This window comes from Oryctolagus cuniculus, chromosome 8, assembly GCF_051225735.1.
Source record: "Oryctolagus cuniculus isolate XC-2025 breed Fujian yellow rabbit chromosome 8, ASM5122573v1, whole genome shotgun sequence".
In the NCBI taxonomy this organism is placed as follows: Eukaryota; Metazoa; Chordata; class Mammalia; order Lagomorpha; family Leporidae; genus Oryctolagus; species Oryctolagus cuniculus.
Genome location: NC_142874.1, coordinates 48,573,440 through 48,592,832, shown reverse-complemented (window position 1 = coordinate 48,592,832; position 19,393 = coordinate 48,573,440). Strand labels below are relative to the sequence as shown.

The following is a 19,393-nucleotide window of genomic DNA, read 5'->3' as shown; positions in this document are numbered from 1 at the left end:
AAACAGGAAAACTTGATTCAGTCATGTGCATTCCACCCATTTCTTGGATGGAAATAGTGTCTGATTAGCGTCTGGCCATTTTCAGTGTGGTTTCTCTTGTATTATCCATTTTTTCCCCCTAAAGTAAATCTGATCATTTTAAATGTTAGAGAGAAGTGGTTCACAATTTCTTGAAATAAGCAAAGGACATTATATTTATAAGCTTGCAAGTTGTGAACCAGGCAAAACATTCTCATCTGCTGCTTTATGTATTTTTATCAATCATCACAGATTCCTGGGGAAGGTCTCCAATGGGCAGAGTTTTAAAATGGATTTTTAAAAAGTGTTGTTTTAACCTACAAGTGTGATTTTCCTTTTTTTGTTTTTGTTTTTTTGTCTCATTGTCTGTCCCTGGTATTTCTCTTGAACAGTGAATTATTATTACTTGCATTTGGGTAGATGATTGTTTAGCTTGCAAAACATGACACTCCCCCCGCCCCCATTAGTTGCCCAACTTCATTAAGATAAATGGAGTTATTCATCTGGTTTTTCCTTCCCTTTGGCTATGGGGTCACTAGAATGATGTAGAGCAGGAGAGGGAAAGGCTGGCGAATACTGTGAAATGTCACTAAACAATTTCAGGAAGGAGCCAGCGCCACTGCACTGAATGATAGATACGCTCTCAACCCTGACGGCTGTTAGTGCTTATATAATAACAGTGTGCATCGTCACCATGGGTGTCCAAACCCTGGGTTTTGTAATAGCTATCACTAGGAGTGGATATTTCCCAAATCTGGTTGAAATGCACTGAAAAGCAGAAAACAGAACAAAGCAAGACCAACCTAACCCTGAGACTAATAAGTAGTTGAGGATGGCAACCAAGAAAATAAAAAAAAAGAAACAAGAGTATAGCCAACCTTTTTTTTAATTAGAGTATATTATACTTTCAAACTGGATACACTAGAAATTGGCAATGCAACATAAGATGCGAAGGAATATACCAGTTACTGTCAAAATGACCCTGTACAGCCTTGTAATGCAAAAAGCTTTATACAATACAAATTTTCAGTAATGTACACAAACCTTGACAGTATGATCATCAGAACATAATATGAAGAGTTAAAAAAAGGATAGAAGAAAGTGCTGAGAACCCTAACTGCGTTACTATATGGAAAAATAAGCTTTCATTGAAGAATGCATAGTGAAATCAGAATTGGGGTTACTTGGCAGGTGAATTTCTCAAAGATGTTAGTGTTTTACACGGAAAGGATATCTATGGAACACATCCTTCCCTGAGTATCAAACTGCAAACCAAATTCAGGGCTACACATTATCTAGGTGGAATCTGAAAAATGCTGTAGATTTTTCCTTTATTAATAACAACAATAATATAAAAAGTCAAACAAACTCCAAACACACCTTTTCTCACTCAGAAAACTTTTATAATTTACCAGAAAGATTGATGACTCTTTCCAAAGTGCTAAAAAAGTTGCCCAATTTTATTAAGCATTACTAAGTCATTCAAATACAAGTTCAGTGGCAAGCAGTGAAATGCATGGCATTTGAGCAGTCAATGTCTCCTTCCATCACTCCTCTTGCTCTAGAACGTTCTGACCTTAGGGCCTCCTATTGCACAAGTGGCATGCTAGAAAACCTACAGTCCTAACCATTCGCGCCACCCTTTCAGGTTTTGAACCTGCTGGTGCTTAAGTGTGAGTCGCCTGTTCCGCCAGCCCCTGTGGGATCACCAAGGCCCTCTTTCCTATCATCACTGAACTTGTAATTTTGAAAACACATTATTAGCCAAGTGGCATGTTCTCCATTATATGGGAATAAAGACATGACTTAAAGGAAAACAACACAACCTACCCGAAAGCCCAGTATTCTTGGAGTGTGTTGTCCATAACCGTCTATAGTGTCTTTTACTGAGACATGGACAGGGTGAGGTTGATCAGCATCTCGAACACAGCTTCTGCTGGAGAATGACTGAGGGTTCTGGGAGCTTCCTGCCTGAGCTGGTTGGGCCTCCGCGCCCCCGTGGCCATCCCCTTAGTGTAAACAGGTTTGCCAGGACGCCGAGCAGGCACCCCACACCGGGCCGGATGGCCAGGGAAGGGAAATGTAGCACACCTGCCAGCTCTGGGGGCAGCAGGGTTAGAGCGGAGGGCGGCGGGGACACCGTGGTGTGGGGACCGACAGCACAGTCTTCTGGCTTCCTGTGCAACAGGATTCATTTCCAGGGGGCTCTGAGCGAACCAAACTGAGTAGAGGAAGAAAAATCAGAGAGGCTTTTGTTTTTTTTTTTTCCCCTGGTGAAATAGGTGAAAAAAAAAAAAAAAAAAACAATCCCAACTCCAGCCTGAGACATGACGGGAATCGGCAACAGGGTGAGAAAGTGTTCCCCGTCCGCCTGTTCTTCCACAGATGAAGAACGTACAAATCGCCACAGTCCAACTCTGTTCTCACACAAAGCACATTTCTTCCTGCTCTTTCAGCCTGTTTCACACAGGAGATTCTGCTCTCTCAAAAACACAAGCAATGAACGTATTCATCCAAGAGTTTTTCTCCTTTTTAAATCACCCATTGCTTTTTAAGATGAGCGAAGGGTTACTCAACCAATCCACACCTGCTTCCTGTTGCAATAAAGTGCTGCACATACACTGTCATTTTAATGACCACAAAGTAAGAGCTTTAAATAAGTATAAAGTTAGCCTCCTAGCAGGTACGTCTACCAGGCGTTAACAAAATGGAATACAGAATCACTAACAGCATGGAGGATACCGCTACAGCCAGAGGATCTGCAAACACAATGGAAACTTCTCAGGGGCAGGAACTGAACCAGAGGACTAAACAGCACCTTTTTGTTGTGTCCTTACAGGTCAAAGAGGTTGTGGCTAAATTGTCAAACATACAGTCTACTCATTCCATAAAAAAGGTACATTTTCTTCCTTTTATTTTACTTTTTTTTTCAGATGAGAAACAAAAACTAGTGCAAGACCAAAGCACTGTGCAAAACTGCCATTTCTTTTTTTTCTTTTTTTTCTTTTTTTTTTTTTTTTAGTCTGAGCATTTATACCCAGAATTTATCCAAACCCCTTTTAATCTCCTTGGCTGGATTTATGAACCATAAAATTTTTAATTCATACAATTTTTTTCCTGCAAACAAATGGTAACCACTGAATTAATACATCTCATATATATATATAATCTGCCCTTAAAAAAAAAAACGATGTCCTGTGTGCGTGCGTGCGTGCGCCATACACATCACTGACGTACGGGCACACACACACACACACACACCAGACTTCAGTTGTGTGAAGTCAGCTGCAGTGCTGCGGGATACTTCCTGGACAGGGCAGCCACTGGAGCCCGTGCAGCTTCCTCCCCAGAGGAGAACTGAGAACCAGGGCTCCGGCAGCCCTGTAGGAGCCCACCCTCCCTGCATCCACTCAGCACCGGGCCCTACCGCTCTGCAGCCGTAAAACAGAGAGGGGAGGTGTGAGGGAGCTCGGAGAGAGACCCGAGTGGATGAACAGCCCAGGAGGGAAGAGAAGGTTGGTCGCTGTTAAAGAAGCCGGGACGAGGGCTGTACAAGAGCAACGTCATGGCGCTCGACGCGCGCGCGGCTCTTCCGGAATCCACAAGCGCCCATGCGCCCCACTCACCCGACAGAAAACCAAATGCACCGGTATCTTAAGCTTACAAGTGCTGATTGCAATTAAGGACACTCTCTTTAGGGTTTAACGAGACAGAATTCCTTTCAGAGCAAAGAAGGAAGAAGGGCTGAGGGCGGAGTGGGTGGCTGGGGAGGCATGCCTCTCAAGGTAGAAGTATGCAGGAGGTGACCTCTCGGGAGAGTGGGTAAAGCAGCTTTTCAGGTCAATGCAATAGGTATACACACAGAGCCAATTCTCTACTCCTTACTAAAGATATACAGTACACGTGGTGCAGACCCCGGGGGGTCTGTAGGTTTTGCAGCAACATACACCTGCTGGGGTTGTGTTTTTAAGTTTTGTGGGTTATTTTGTTTTGTTTGTGTCTTTGTCTCTTTTGTTTTTGGTACAGACCGTGGCTGTCCTCAGACAGTCTCTGCTCTCTCTCGCAGTCCGAGATAGGCGAGGAAGGAGTGTTTCGGGGAGGGGATGCTGGGAGGCGCAGTCTGAGGCCGGGGAGGGTGGAATGTGAGATCCAAGTGGTTCTTGGGGTATAACATTGTCAAGGGAATGAGATGGGCAAAATCCGAGTTCCGGTACTTGTCTACGCGCAAGGGGGAGCCGTTGAAGGCCAGCGCCTTGAGTGCCAGGTTGGGCTCCGAGCTGCTGCCGTGGGCGGCGGACAGGGCCACGGTCTGCAGAGCCTGCGAGGCCGACATGACCGACAGGGGAGACAAGAGGTTCCGGGAGCTCCCCACGACCAGCAGCGGGGCCCCGGGGCCGGCCGCTTCCTTGGGGGCCGCGCACAGCCCCTTCTTGTCCTCCGGGGGGCACTCCCCGCTCTGGTGCTTCTTCACGTGGCGGCTGAAGACGAAAGGGTGTGTGGTCTTGAACAGGCACTCTTCGCAGCTGAAGGTCTGGCGGGGGGCGTGCTTCAGCTTCTTGTGCAGGTTGAGATTGTCCTTGCGCTTGCAGCTGTAGCTGCACTGGTCACAGTGGAAGGGCCGCTCCCCGGTGTGCACGCGCACGTGCTCGATGAGCTTGTTGGCGGTCTTGGACAGGTAGCCGCACTGGTCGCACTTGTAGTGGTTGCCCAGGCGATGCTCCCGGGTGTGCGTCTCCAGCTCCAGCTGGTTGGCCTTCACCGTCTGGCAGATCCGGCACTTGTACTCCATCTTGTAGTGGGTCTTGAGGTGGCACTCCATAGCAGCGGGGCGGTTGGTGGAATAAATGCAGAATGGGCACCTGCCGGGGTGGGGGTGGGGAAGCAAGGGCAAGCGAGGTTCAGCCAGAAGGGTTCGGCGGCAGCCCTGCTTCTCCCCATCCCCACCGCCGCCCCCACTCCTCACCACCCTCCCCAGTCTCCGAGGCCTGGCCTGGCCTGGCCAGCCCAGCCCAGCCCTGCCGCCTCTCAGGGGTGGGGATGGCCTCGTGGGCTTTCACTGCTGTCAGAGCTGCCCCCTGCTAGGGAGGAGCTCCGACCAGCTCCGCTCAGCCTGCTCTGGGTCTCCTGGCTGGAACAGCCAACAGCAGCCCGCCCACACCAGGGGGAGCAGAGAGGGTCCGAGGTTATAAATAAGCTGGTGCTCCCCGCCAGCCCCCTCCCCCCGCGCCCCTCCGGCCCCCTGGAGCCCTCCCCACTCCCCTCGGGGCAGCGCGGAGGTCTAAACCTCCTGACCTCCCCTCTCAATGGGAGCAACACAAAGAATGGACTTTTCATGCACCACACCAAGCACACGCAGAAAGGCTAAGAGGTCTGGAAGAACAGCTTATAGGGGGAGAGCTACCTCCAGCAAACAGAAAGTCACAGGGGGCAGAGTCGTGCTGATTAAAGGGTTGTTAGGATGAGAAGGCCTGGGTGTGTGTGAGTGAGTGTGTGTGTGTGTGTGTGCGTGCATTGGTGAGTACGCATAAAACCTGTCTCCTAAAGTTCTGGCTCTTGATCAGCAAGGAAGGCGAGGACTATGGCAGGGGCAGGGAGGAGAGGGAGCCCACCCGACAGCCCACCGACTAGGGAGGGACAGGGGGACCTGCCCTCTGGAGCCTGAAGACTCATGAATACATTAGTATGCCACAGGAGTCAACAGCAATGCAACTGGCTCTTGGCGTCCCATGGGGCAGAAGCGTGTCTGACATTTCTTCTGTAGTCTCCCCAGGGCTCGGGAAGAGTGCTCAGCAGGTGCCTCGCACCCGGGACAGATGGAATCATTGGTTGAGTGGCCTCCACACGTCATTTAGGTAGACTACGCCAGGGGGTGGGTCTGAGCCCCGGCTCCATCTCGGGGATTACTGGGATCCAGATGGACAAGCCCAGGACAACGGCTGGGCCTCCCTGAAGCTCGGGCTGCCCATGATTGGCAGGAGGCTCCGCCTGCACCCGCCCTCCTGGCCAGCCAGAGGGGCTGCGAGGGGTGCTGAGGGCATGGCCACAAAACTGCTGAGCTGCCCCTGCAGGTCAGGCTCAAGGCGCTGGCGTGCATGCGCGCTGCAGCGTGTGTGCTCTCTCTCTCTCCAGACAGAATGCAGATGCCCAAGTGGCTGCCTCGCCTCTTGCTCGGGGCCCGCAGGGCAGGGCCCGGGAGTGGACTGTCCTCGGAGGGGTTGGAGAGGTGTTCAGCAGAGCCCAACACAACCAAGTGCACCGTGCACTGCCTCCTCAGCGCCAAGCTCGCCGTTAGCCTTGGACCCTCAGCTCACAGAAGAGTGCACACGAGAGAAATATAAAGCCCGTTCCCAGGTCAGGTGCACACACAACCCCTACGCCAAGCTGGGCCTTACCTAGAGGAGTCTGAAACTCACCACTGTCCTGAGCTACGGCAAAAGAAAAATAATAGTATAATCTTATTTGATCTGCATTACCAACAGGGTATAGAGTACAAGCAGTTCCATCACAGAAAAGCAACTTAGACACGGGCAGTCTGTTTCAGTTTACGGACATTTCTGTGACCCACAGCTCAATCTTGCTTCCTTTCGCTGCTCAGGCACAGGGCTAAGGGTGTTCCGTGCTCCCGTGGTTTATCTTAAAGACACTCTCTCTCAGGCAGATTAATTCTCTGATATGGCAAAGGAAACAAAACGAAACGAAACAAAACAAAGACTCACTGTATAGCCAGAAGGCATTATCAATTTTTTCAAAGTGTTCTTCTACTTGGTCATCCTAGAACATAAACTATTACACAGGGCACGGTTAGCACCGTACGGCAGGTGTCTGGTACCGGCAAAAGCAGCAGCCATCACTGTGCGTTCTCCCCAGTGGGTGCGGAGGCTGGGGACTGCTCAGGTCCCCGAGGAGAGGCGAACTGGCAAAGCCACAACGGGCGGGGGCTGCAGCGTTCACGGCTGTGACTGGGCTACGGGGAGGGGCCACGGGACCTAGTCCGACCACGGGGCCACGTGGCCTTCGCTGTTGGTAAGGGTGCACAAATACTTGTCAACGGGGGCAGTGGGGGCAGACCCCATCAGATTCCCAAGTCGGTCCTCGCTGGGTCCAGATTTTCTAGAATGACCGTCTCCCCCTCCCCAGGCCCTGCCACCGCCCCTCCCCCTCCAGCCTCAGTGCCCCAAGAGTGAGACAGCATGGAATCCAACAGCAGCTGGGAGGGGTCCCCCGACCAGGCAGCGCCTGGGGTTGCCAACCCTGCACTGCCTCCGGCTCTCCACTCCCTCCCAGGGTTCTCCTGGGTCTCTCCACCCTCCACCCCCCACCCCGCCCCCGCCTCTCTGGTGAAGTGTGAGTTTCAACGATACAGATGTTTGAAAACAAAGGTTTTTTTTAAAAAAAGTCCCTCCTCTGTTGTGTACTTTTTCTAACTACATGATCGTTTCAGCTACAGATTAAAAATTACGCCTGAAAAAATGGTGTGCTTTTGGGTGCCTGACTATGGTGCTTCTTTCTCTTCACTGGACGGGAAGTACCTCGTGAACAAGGCCTCTGATTTCCGAATCAGCGGGGAGGGTCAATTCTGGTACTGCACGGACACACATCTCCCGAGGGCGAAGGGCGTTTCATTCCTGTGCGCCCCTGAGCGCGCGTTATGGAGGCCGACACAGGGACCGGTGGTGGTAACTCAAGGGTCTCACTGGAGACCCGGGCGGGGGGGCTGCCTGCGCATCTCGCTTAATGGTGAAGCTTGCTGTCTAGCCTTTGGGGGAAGGCGCTGGCGTGTCTGCAGGAGGCCACGGAGCCGTGTGATCTCTGCCATGAACAACGTGGCCTGCTCAAACTGCCAAGGTTCTAACCTGGGGGAGCGAGATGGTGGAACTATTTAAGTAGGAGACACATGGCGAGTCATCTGAAAAGCAGAGATGGCACCTGCGGTGACAGCACCATGATTTACACTTGGGGACACCCGCTGGTCCCCGAGTCCCAGCAAAATGAAGTGTGAACCAAACTCAAAGCAGTATAGGATGGCCCTAGCCTTGCACGCTGGGTTGACCCAACAGGTCTGCTTCCTGGCCCTGAATCCTTGAATATTTGTGAGACGGATTCTCCCCCTGTCGTCTCTGGAGCCCTTGGGGGACAGGTTGGACTCAATCCAGGGAGAGGCAGCAGCAGAGGTTCCTGTCTAACTCCCCTCATACCAAGCTCCCCCTCTCCATGACCCCCAAAACCTCCAGGGAAAGGGCAGGGGAAGGGCGGGGGAGGGGTGTTTAATAACAACGCAGTAAAAGGTTCTGTACTTGCTTTCCTTACTTGAGCCCACCGGTGGGGACAGTGTGGCATTTCTTGTGCTCCAGCAGCTGTTCGGGGGTCTTCATGAACTTGTGGCACACGTCGCACTCAAACATCCGGGTGATGAGGTGTATCTGCAGATGGCGCTCAAACATGTTCTTCGTCTTGCAGACAAAGTTGCAGAAAACGCATTCGAACCCTGAAAGGACCGAAGCTGGGTGTAGAGGTGCACGGGGCAGAGAGACAGAGAGGCAGGGCAGGCCAGAGTGCGGTCGAGTACCCCCTTCCGCCCACCCCCTCCACCTCCAAAGAGTCACATCCTTCCAGGCACTGCTGCCTGCCTCTGTGGTAGAGGAGTTTAACGTACAGCTCCACACTGGATGCAAACCAGGCCCAAAGGTAACGTGAAGCTTAGGTGCGCGTCCTCTGTCTCCTGGACCCAGTTACCCCGCCTCTCCAGGGCAGAGTCTCCAGACCGGGAGGGTGCAGCAGACACGCCCAGCCCTCCCTTACCTTTCTCTGGCTTTTCCTCACTGTTCAGTGAGGGCTGACTCCCAGGCACCACGGAGATCACCAGCAGGTTGTTCCCGCCCTTGTTCTTCTGGGAGCTGTCGGAATCGTCTTTGCTGTTGGCTGAATCACTCAGAGCTGAGAGGGAGGATGAAGAGGGGCTGTTGGACTCGCTGGGGGTCTTCCTGTCTTCCCCTGAAAAATAAAAAGTACCCAAGTCTCTTACTTACTTAGGAGATGCAGACCCTCAGGCAGGCAGCGCTTGACGCTGGCGCAATCAGGTCTCATGGATGCATCCTTGGGGGCCACAGTGTAAGGCTCCCAGCTCCCCTGGTCTTGGTGCACCTGTGGTGATATTTGAGGTCCTGGGATCAGGAGCAGACATTCAATCCATTTGACACGTGTTTACTGAGGTCTTCCAATAATTACAGTGACAATAGCTGCTAAGATGGCCTGAACACGTTACGCCAAGTTCCAGTGTTATATTTTTAAATGTCCCATCACATCTTTCCAGGCATGCAAAGAAGCAAGAAACACAACCCAAAATGGAGGAACAGTCAGTCAATCAAAACTGACCCATGGGAGCCAGCGTTGTGGCATAGCGGGTAAAGTCATTGCCTGCAGCACCAGCATCCATATGAGTGCTGGTTTGAGTCCCAGCTGCTCTACTTCCAATCCAGCTCCCTGCTAATGACCTGGGAAAAGCAGCAGAAGATGGCCCAGGCGCTTGGGCTCCTGCCACCCATGTGGGAGACCTGGTAAGAAGCTCCTGGTTGCTGGCTTTGGTCTGGGCCAGCCCTGGCCATTGCAGACATTTAGGGAGTGAACCAGTAGATGGAAGATCTCTCTCTGTCTCTCATTCTCTGTAACTCTGCCTTTCAAATAAATAAAAATAAATCTTAAAAAAAAAAACTGACCAAGAACTGACATAGTTGTTAAAATTTGCCAGTAAGGATATTTCATATGCTCAAAAAGTTAAGTAGAGATATGGAAGATATAAAAAAAGATGCAGATAAAATTTCTTTTTTCTTTTTTTTTAAAGAAACTGGGAGCTCAGAGTGGTAGAAGGTTGCAGTTTTTTTTTTTTAAGATTTACTTGTTTATTTGAAAGGCAGAGTTATAGAGAGGCAGAGGCAGGGGGAGAGAGAGAGAGAGAGAGAGAGAGAGAGAGGTTTTCCATCTGCTGGTTTGCTCCCCAAATGGCTGCAACGGCTGGGGCTGTGCCGATCTGAAGCCAGGAGCCAGGAGCTCCTTATGGGTCTCCCATGAGGGTGCAAGGGGCCAAGGACTTGGGCCATCTTCTGCTGCTTTCCCAGGCCACAGCAGAAAGCTGGATTGGAAGTGGAGCAGCCAGGATTTGAACTGGTGTCCATATGGGATGCCAGCACTCCAGGCGGTGGCTTTGCCCTCTATGCTACAGCGTCAGCCCCTCAAGTCAAATTTCTATACTTGAAACCATGTCTGAGATGGAAGCATACACTGATGGAATTACCAGCAGATTAGATGTGGCAGAAGAAAGAATGAATGTGAAGATAAAAGCTACAGAACTCTCTGAGATGCAATAGCAAAAGGAATCCCCCAAATGAAAACAGCAACAATGAACCACGGGATGCCTGCAGGCAGCTAACACTAAGTCTAACCGGCCTCCCAGTTGGGGTGAGGAGGGCTGAAAGAAGACACAAAAGGGCCCCAGATTGTCCAAATATAAGGAAAACAATAAACTCAAAGATCCAAGAAGCTCAACAATGAGTTTCTCAAGCCCAAGCATGAGAAGCATGAAGAAACCGACACCAAGGAACGTCATAATTAAATTGCTCAAAACCAGTGACCAAAATAAATAAATAAATAAAAATAAATCTTAAAAACCAGTCACAGGAAAAAGGGCACATCACGTGCAAACAAACAAGAATAAAAAACATGACAGCAGATTTCTTGCGGGAAACCATGCAGGTGAGAATACAAGGAAGCAGCATCTTTAAAAGACTGGAATACCGTTCGACCCAGCCATCCCACTCCTTGGAATTTACCCAAAGGAATTTAAATTGGCAAACAAAAAAAGAGGTCTGCACCCTAATGTTTATTGCAGCTCAATTCACAATAGCTAAGACCTGGAACCAACCTAAATGCCCATCAACGATAGACTGGATAAAGAAATTATGGGATATGTACTCTTTAGAATACTATACCGCAGTAAGAAACAACGAAATCCAGTCATTTGCAACAAAATGGAGGAATCTGGAACACATCATGCTGAGTGAAATAAGCCAGTCCCAAAGGGACAAATACCGTATGTTCTCCCTGATCGGTACGACTGACTGAACACCAAGAAGGAAACCTGTTGGAGTGAGGTGGACACTATGGGAAACGGTGGTTTGATCAGCATAGCCCTGACTGTTAATGAACAACTTAATACATTATCCCTCTTAGTAGTTTTTTTATCTGTTCTACTTAATATGACTGGTTTAGTTCTGTAATTGATGCACAGTTATTCTTAAGTGTTGAAAATTAACTGAAATGTGATCGCTGTTGAACATGGGAGTGGGAATGGGAGAGGGAAGAGATGTATAATTTGGGACATGCTCAGGCTGACTTGCCCCAAGTGGTGGAGTTGGAAGCATACCAGGGGATTCCAATTCAATCCCATCGAGGTGGCATGTACCAATGCCATCTCACTGTTCCAGGTGATCAATTTCAGTTCACAGTTGGTCATGGTGGAGGGACTGGGAGTCAAAGCGAGCACATAAACAAGTCTAGTACCTGCTAACACTAACCGATAGAATAAATAAAGGGGAGAGTGATCCAACATGGGAAGTGAGATACTCCGCAGACTCATAGAATGGCAGATGTCCTAAATAGCACTCTGGCCTCAGAATCAGCCCTAAAAGCATTCGGATCTGGCTGAAAAGCCCATGAGAGTATTTCAGGCATGGAAAGCCAAGACACTCTGGCAAAAGATCTCTGCGAGTGAGATCCCAGTGGAAAGAACAGGTCATCAAAGAAGGAGGTGCCTTTCTCTGAAGGGAGGAGAGAACCTCCACTTTGACTATGACCTTGTCTAAACAAGATAAGAGTCGGAGAACTCAGAGGGCTTCCATAGCCTTGGAAACTCATGACTGGAACATAGGGAGATTACTGATGCCATAGACAGGAGTGTCAATTGGTAAAGTCAACAACAGGAGTCACTGTGCACTTACTCCTCATGTAGGATCTCTATCCTTAATGTGCTGTACATTGAGATTTAATGCTATAACAAGTACTCAAACAATATATTTCACTTTGTGTTTCTATGGGGGTGCAAACTGTTGAAATCCTTACTTAATGCATACTAAACTGATCCTCTGTAAAAAAAAAAAAAAGAAAAAAGAAATTATCAATTCCCAACTTGACTCTCACTGGGATTAAACATGACAATAGGTCTGCTCTGATTTCATCATCATTTAAAAAAAATCATCTATTATTTTTCACTTTTTGTTTCTGTGTGGGAGCAAACTGTTGAAATCCATACTTAATGTATACTAAGCTGATCTTCTGTATATTAAGATAATCGAAAATGAATCTTGATGTGAATGGAAGGGGAGAGGGAGTGGGAAAGGGGAGGGTTGTGGTGGGAGGGACGGTATGGGGGGGAAGCCATTGTAATCCATAAGTCGTACTTTGGAAATTTATATTCATTAAATAAAAGTTTAAAAAAAAAAAAAGACTGGAAGATAGTCCGTCAATCCAGTGGACACGTTTCAAAAATGGAGAAAAAAGAGCTGACACTAAAAAAGATGAGAGAATGTGTCACCAGCAACCTGCATTCCAAGACATGTTCAAAGTTCTCTAGGCAGAAGGAAAACGAAGCCTGGAGCTCCATCTGGGTCTCTCACATGGGTGGCACAGACCCAGGCACTTGGGCCATCTTCTGCTGTTCTCCCAGGTGCATTAGCAAGGAGCTGTATTAGAAGTGGAGCAGCTGGGATGCGAACTGGTGCCCACCTGGGATGCTGAAATTGCAGCAGCAAGGGCTGCACCAGGCCTAAGCCAGGAGCCAGGAGCTTCTTCCCAGTCTCCCAACAGGCATGAAAATGTGATGAACAGGGTTAAGTGCTTGGGCTTAAGCTTGGGCCATCTTCCACTGCTTTCCCATGCTCATTAGCAGGGGGCTGGATAGGAAGCAGGAGCGGCCAGGACTGGAACGGGCGCCCCTATGGGATGCCCCTATGGGATGTCACAGGTGGTGGCTTTACCTGCTACATCACAATGCTGACCCCTTTCTTTTCATTTTAAAAAAAATAAGCATCACGGGGCTGGTGCTGTGGCACAGTAGGTTAATCCTCCACCTGTGGCGCTGGCATCCCATATGGGTGCTGGTTCTAGTCCCAGCTGCTCCACTTCCAATCCAGCTCTCTGCTGTGGCCTGGGAAAGCAGTAGAAGATGGCCCAGGTCCTTGGGCCCCTGCACCCACATGGGAGACCCGGAAGAAGCTCCTGGCTCCTGGCTTGGGATTGGTGCAGCTCCGGCTGTTGTGGCCATCTGGGGAGTGAACCAGCGGATGGAAGACCTTTCTCTCTGTCTTGCCCTCTGTCTGTAACTCTACCTCTCAAATAAATAAATAAAATCTTTTTTTTTTAAAAAGTAAGCATCTCTATTTTTAAACTATTGCCATTAACTGCATAGTGGTTAACAGTGAGGACTTCAGATGCAGAATACCTGGGTTTGAGTGCTGCCTGTACCCCTGTACCCCTCAGCGGCTGTATGACTTTGGACAAAGTACTGAACTTTGTGCCTTAATGAGCTCATCTATGGAATGCAGCTAACACTGGAATTTTCCTCACCTGGTTGTGGCAAAGCACCCAAAAACAGTGTCTTGCTCACAGTAAGCATTATAGAAGGTCTTATTAATATATTATGGGATATAATAAGTATTACTTATGCAATATAATAACGAACACATTCTATCTTCCCATGCTGTTTTCTATACCCAGCACATGAAAATATGAGTTACTCATTTTAAATGACAGTATCATCTCCATGGAATGTACTTTTCCTATCCTTCTTAAATCATCCCTGAAAATTAAATTTTAATTAAAAGTAATATGCCATCGTTTGAGTTTTTCTCATATGGGTCGATTCCCGGAAGGAGTCCACATTTTCATGCCTCTTGGTAGACAACACCTAATTAGTAGGCAAAAGTTCTAAGCCCTCTGCTGGGGCGAAACAACAGGTGCACCAGTGCACCCCAGCCCCGGGGCTACTACCATCCAATGCCCTCCTAACTTCCCTGGGTAAACAAAGCCACTCTAGAGTTTCAACTGGACACTTTCCTCATGTAAAGTGATGAGTTTTTATTTCTTTCATGTTCTCTGCAAATTTTTCAATTAGAGGTCTCAAGTTTTTAGACAAATGTTCTAGGTAGTACATACATTAACCTGTTGTCATTTTTATGACTCATTTCATTCTTTTAAATTAAGTTTATTTATTTTTATTTATTTGAAAGCAGAGTAAGAGAGAGAGAGAGAAAGGGAGGGAGGAAGGGGGGCTGGAGAGAGAAAGAGAGAGCATCCACTGGTTCACTCCTCAAATGCCTGCACTGGGGTTGGGCCAGGTTGAAGCCAGGGGCCAGGAGCTCCCTCTGGCTCTCTCACATGGGTGGCAGAGAGATGATGCCTGAGCCATCACCTGCTGTCTCCCAGAGTGCACAGTAGCAAGAAGCTGGATCAGAAGCGGAGGCAGGTTTCCCTCTCAGGCATTCAAATGTGGGATGCTGGTACCCCAAGCAAGGCTTAACCTGCTGGGTCACAATGCCTGCCCCCACTTTTGTTCTTTTGCAAATAGAAGAGAATTTTGTGCCAAATCTCTTGATTCTTTTCCTTTGTGATTTCTTTTATCACTTAAGCTTTTACAAATCCTCCTCACTCTGTAGGTTTGCTAGATGGCCTATTTCTGTAGCTTTTCTAGGGATGATGTGTTAACAGGGACACTGTAAGTCATCTGGAACTTAGGCCGGTGTCACTGTGAGGGGTGGCATCAATGGCTGCATTTTCCAAACAGCTATTTGGATTCCTTGGTGTCATTTCTTGCACCATTTTAGAACTGCAGCAGAAATTGCAAGGAAGGAGTCACAGGCACTGGAGGTGGGGCCATGTCCCGCCTGCTGAGGTTCTCTGCAGAGCCACGGAGCCACAGAGTGGGGCGAGGAGCCACGGAGTGGGGCGAGGAGCCATGGAGTGGGGCGAGGAGGTGGCATCATGCAGAAACATGAGGAGAGGGCAGCCCTACAGTCTCCCTTCCACACACGGGCCTCGGGCGAGGGCAAGCTGTAGGCAGCACATGAGAGCACGGATTTCTCTAGAATAAAGCTCATCCTGTGGCTCTCACCCTCACTTGGGTCACAGAGCATGGCAGATTCCCCAGCATGCTGAACAATGACTCTTTCCTTAGGATTACAGAACTTTCACACGGATTATAGCAACAGGGCTCCAGCAGGCGCCGTGTCTGAGTCACTTCCTTACACGCACTGATCTGAATGGATGAGTCTGCACACACACAGTCATTCACTGAGTGTCTGCTACCGACATGGCAGGCTTGGTGCTGGGTGCTGGGGATCCAGCAGTGATTAGACAAGCCTCTTGCTGGATGGTTATATATGAAGGGGCTTCAAAAAAGTTCATGGAAGATGTGTATTATGAAAAAAACTATGTATGGATTTCAACATTTTTGCACCGGAATAAACTTAGTTTTGAAAAATTATTTGTTTGCAGGGAGGCGGGGAGGAGGAAGGAAGAGAGAGAGAGATACGAATAAATGGAATTCTCATTGGCTGGTTCACTCCCCAAATGCAGCCTGGAACTCAATCCAGGTCTTCCGTGTGAGTGGCAGAGATCCAACTACTTGAGCCATCATCAGTGCCTCCCAGGGCTCACATGAGCAAGACACGGAATGAGGAGCCGGAGCTGGGAACTAAACACGGCACTCTGATGTAGGATGGAGGCCTCTTCACTGGCATTTAACCACTACGGCAAACACCGGCCCTTAAACTTGGCTTTCAATTCCTCTTTCCACAAACTTTATGAAGTACCCTTCTATATCATACAGCATATATATTGCTACATAGCAGAACTTTGCAATAATATAGCTTATTCATTTACATATGTAAATAGATATATCTTGGGTCAGATTCAAATGCCTTAAAACAGCACCAAACAGGAAATGCTGAGAGGCCATTAGCTTACAATAGGGGTCAGCAAATTACAGGCTGTGGGCCAAAGCCAGCTTCCTATTTCTATAAGTAAAGTTTTATTGGAACACGGCTATGCGCATCCATTTGTGTACTGTCTATGGCTACTTGCAAACTCCAGTGGCAGTGCTGAGTGGTAGTAACAGAAATCATATGGCCCCAAAGCCTAAAACATTTGCTATCTGGCCCTTTAAAAAAAGCTTGCGGGGCCTTGGTTTATCAAGCCGGTTTTAACCTTTCTCTAGTAGCATGGGCATTAAAGGCTTCAACTGAATTATAAGAGAAATTCCACTCTGGGCTCTTGGTGCTAACAAACGAGGACATTCTTCCCGGCAAGACCTGGAGCCCTGCGACCTCAGAAGGAACAAGATCTAAGTGTGCTCCCCGTGGTGCATGGGGGTGAGTGCGTGTGCACGGGTTAGCTGTGAATGTGAGGCATGCACCCATGACAACGAAGTGGTGAGAAGTCCAACCTCTTTCTATCCCTTATGGTTTCCGCAAGGCGGGGTGGAGGGAGCTGTGGAGTGGGGTGAGAGGCTGCATTCAGCCATACTTTGGGGTGAGGAGGGTTCGAAGGGCAAAGGTTGACTATAAAAGAGAAAACAAAATGTGTGAAAAAGCCAGTGGAAACAGAAGAGAGGCTGGCCGTTGCTTCCATCTGCTGCTCCAAAAATGCCGAATCCAATTTACCTTCCAGGTGGGCTTCCCAGTTCACCTGCTGCCCACAGTGCTCATGCGGTTGCGGTCACACGAGTGTCACCTTCTCACGCAGTGTAATGGCTCTCTGCAGACTGCCCAGGCATAGCTGCCCAATTTACTGACAAAAACAAGCTTTTGTTGCTGTTGGCACCACCGAGCCAGAGCGGCCAGAGAAGCATGGAGAGGCCACGCACGTCGTCAGCGCAACTGCCAGGAAATTCGCTTCTCTGATCCTTTCTGGGCCAGCGATATGAGGGGCTGACCCAGCGTCCCGAGCCAGCTGTTGGCAACACCCGCTCTTAAATGTAAGCCCCTCGGGGTTCCTCCGCACTGGTGTCATCTGCAACCACCCCTTGCGAGAGCATAATTGCACTGTGAAGTCAAAACGTTACCACCATTACATGGAAGAAGTTGGCCAGAATGACATGGGAAATGAAAGGTGAGCCCTGGACAAGTCTTGGCCATGACCTAGACATTGGAAGGTTTCCTGGGAATCTGGTTTTCCTTGAGCCTCAATAAACGCACCACACACCACGATGCAGGCTCACGGAAGAGAGCAGAGCCTGCAGAATGAGGTGCTCAGTGCCCTGGCACAGCAAACGGCAGGGTCCCAGGTTCTGGCAGCTTTCTCTGGGCTCTCCAACAACACGCACACGGAGAGCACGCTCTGGCATGAAAACCGTTGCGCTGCGCGTCTGTAGTGCCATCCGGTTGTTAACCTTGGACAGGCTAGCCCACCTCCGTTAAGCCTCAGTGTCTCTGCCTGCATGGGGTTATGGAAGAGCTGCTGAACAGGCAACTCATCTCCCACGCAAAGGCACAGCCCGGGGGCACCCTGCGGGTTAGGACTGTTACAAATGGTGAGGGGGAGGGGGACAAGCGACAAGTAAACAGTTCAGAACCTCTCCGGCACAACTGAACTGGGTTGTCTTTTAGATTTGGCACAGGGGTGCCAGGCCAGGCCATGATGGCCACAAGCCAATGTGGTCCTACCACCCTGGGAAACTTCCTTTCCCTGGAAGGACCTATCCAGGCCTCGCGGCACTGCTGGGCGGCAGCACCCAGGGTGCAGGGGGTGGAGGAGGACGGAGAGACGGACGGGCAGGAATGGTCACCTGTGTGCTTGGTGTCAATGTGAGCCTTTATCTCTGCTTCCTCCATGGTGACAAAGTCACAGGCGGTGCAGCAGATGGAAAACATCCACTGCTCCTTGTCCACGTGCAGCGACATGTGGCTGACGAACTGCACGTTGAGCTCGGTCTCGAATCCGCACACGTGACAACTAGACGAGAGGAGGGAAGAAAAGAGGGATGCAGAGCTGTGAATGGAGGCGACTGCTTTCTGCAGAGAACGCTCGAGGAGCCGGAGGCTTCACACACATTCTCCTCGCCAGCAGAGCTTCTGCCGTGGAGGATTCTCTGCGCGCTGGGCTGCCTCTGCGCTGCTCGCTGTGCCAGGCGGCTTCAGTGCCAGCATCGTGCAGCCATCTCATTCATGCTATAATGGTGCTAAGTAAGCATACAGTGAATTAAAAACTACAGAGTCCAGATGCTGCACATCACCTAAGTGATTCCTTTGGGCCCGGAGATGTGGGGCAGTGCTGCCAAGGTGTTTCGTGGTGCTGGTCCATTGATAAATTGAGAGGCACCACATCTCCCACACGCCTCTCTCTGTGGCTCCGGAAAGCTTCCCACGGAGCAATGGAAGCACACGCAGGTCACCGCGTGGCAGACCAAGCAAGAGGCAGCCCCATCTGTGACAGCTCCTGAGAGAGAGGCCGCCCTTCCCTGGAGATGTTTCATGCAAACGCCAGTTTCCACCAATAGCACAGGTAAGGTTTAGTAAAGAGTACAAAACTTGGGATCTGATGGCGACAAACCAAAAACTGACTCTGGGCTGAATATGGAAGCAAAACATGCAATGCCACATACTAAACAGCAACCCAGCCAAGGGAAAACGTGTAATGCCTTCCGTGCTGTTTCTGCTGGGTTCTTGGGTGTATTTTGCTCTGGCTTTTTTGCCTTCCAACTCTTAGGAAGCTAAGAGGTGCAATGGTGGGAGCTACACAGACCAAGATGCTGACTGTCCCCAGGGCTCTGTCACTCTCTGGGGCTTCACCTGCGACAGTCAGTCCAAGACCATTTATCTTCTAATGAATTCTGCCAGGGCCACCCAAGCCAAGAGCAGAGCCATGCAACTGCAGCAGCCATGGCAGCACAGACAACGTTAAAACAAAGGTCAGCAGACAACCGAGAAAGGGGGCTCCTGTCACACGTCCCTAGCAGCAGGGCAGGCAGGCGGGGGCCAGACCAGCGCCTTGTGTCCGCCACTCACCTGTAGTAGTAAGGGTGCTTCTTCCCGTCACTGCCTTCAGAGGTGACGGCGCTGACGAGGTCCTCGGTGTCTGTACTCACCAGCTTCACGGAATGCACGGTCAAGTGCTGGTTCAGGTTCGCACGGCACTTAGCAGCATAGGGGCACAAGTGGCATTTGTATTTTCTTTCCTCTGGGGGAGAAGGAACAGGCAAACACCCAAACCACTCTCAGGAAATGAAATGCCAACTCCCTGCGAGGCAGGACTGAAAGCAGGGGTGGGGAACCTTTTTTATTCTGCCAGGCTTATCTCTATACGTATATCACCCGCGGTCCATATAAAATTA

At 49.7% G+C, this 19,393-nt stretch overlaps 1 protein-coding gene across 7 annotated transcripts in view; it reads right to left on the bottom strand.

The window, feature by feature from the left end:
• Window positions 1-886: 886 nt before the first annotated feature.
• ZNF827 (zinc finger protein 827) overlaps window positions 887-19,393 on the bottom strand; it is a 189,356-nt gene continuing 170,849 nt past the window's right edge. For 2 of the 7 annotated variants that reach the window (XM_051820023.3, XM_089302410.1), the window contains exons 10-14: window positions 19,068-19,239; window positions 17,849-18,015; window positions 8,818-9,009; window positions 8,326-8,503; window positions 887-4,877 (exon numbers count right to left, since the gene is read on the bottom strand). In XM_051820023.3, the coding sequence (XP_051675983.1) occupies window positions 4,058-4,877; window positions 8,326-8,503; window positions 8,818-9,009; window positions 17,849-18,015; window positions 19,068-19,239 (1,529 nt within the window). In that variant the 3' untranslated portion in view covers window positions 887-4,057. Of the gene's footprint in view, window positions 4,878-6,410; window positions 6,686-6,734; window positions 6,802-8,312; window positions 8,504-8,817; window positions 9,010-17,848; window positions 18,016-19,067; window positions 19,240-19,393 lie in introns of those variants that run through there. The other 5 variants (XM_051820031.3, XM_051820028.3, XM_051820025.3 and 2 more) reach the window with 5 other exon arrangements.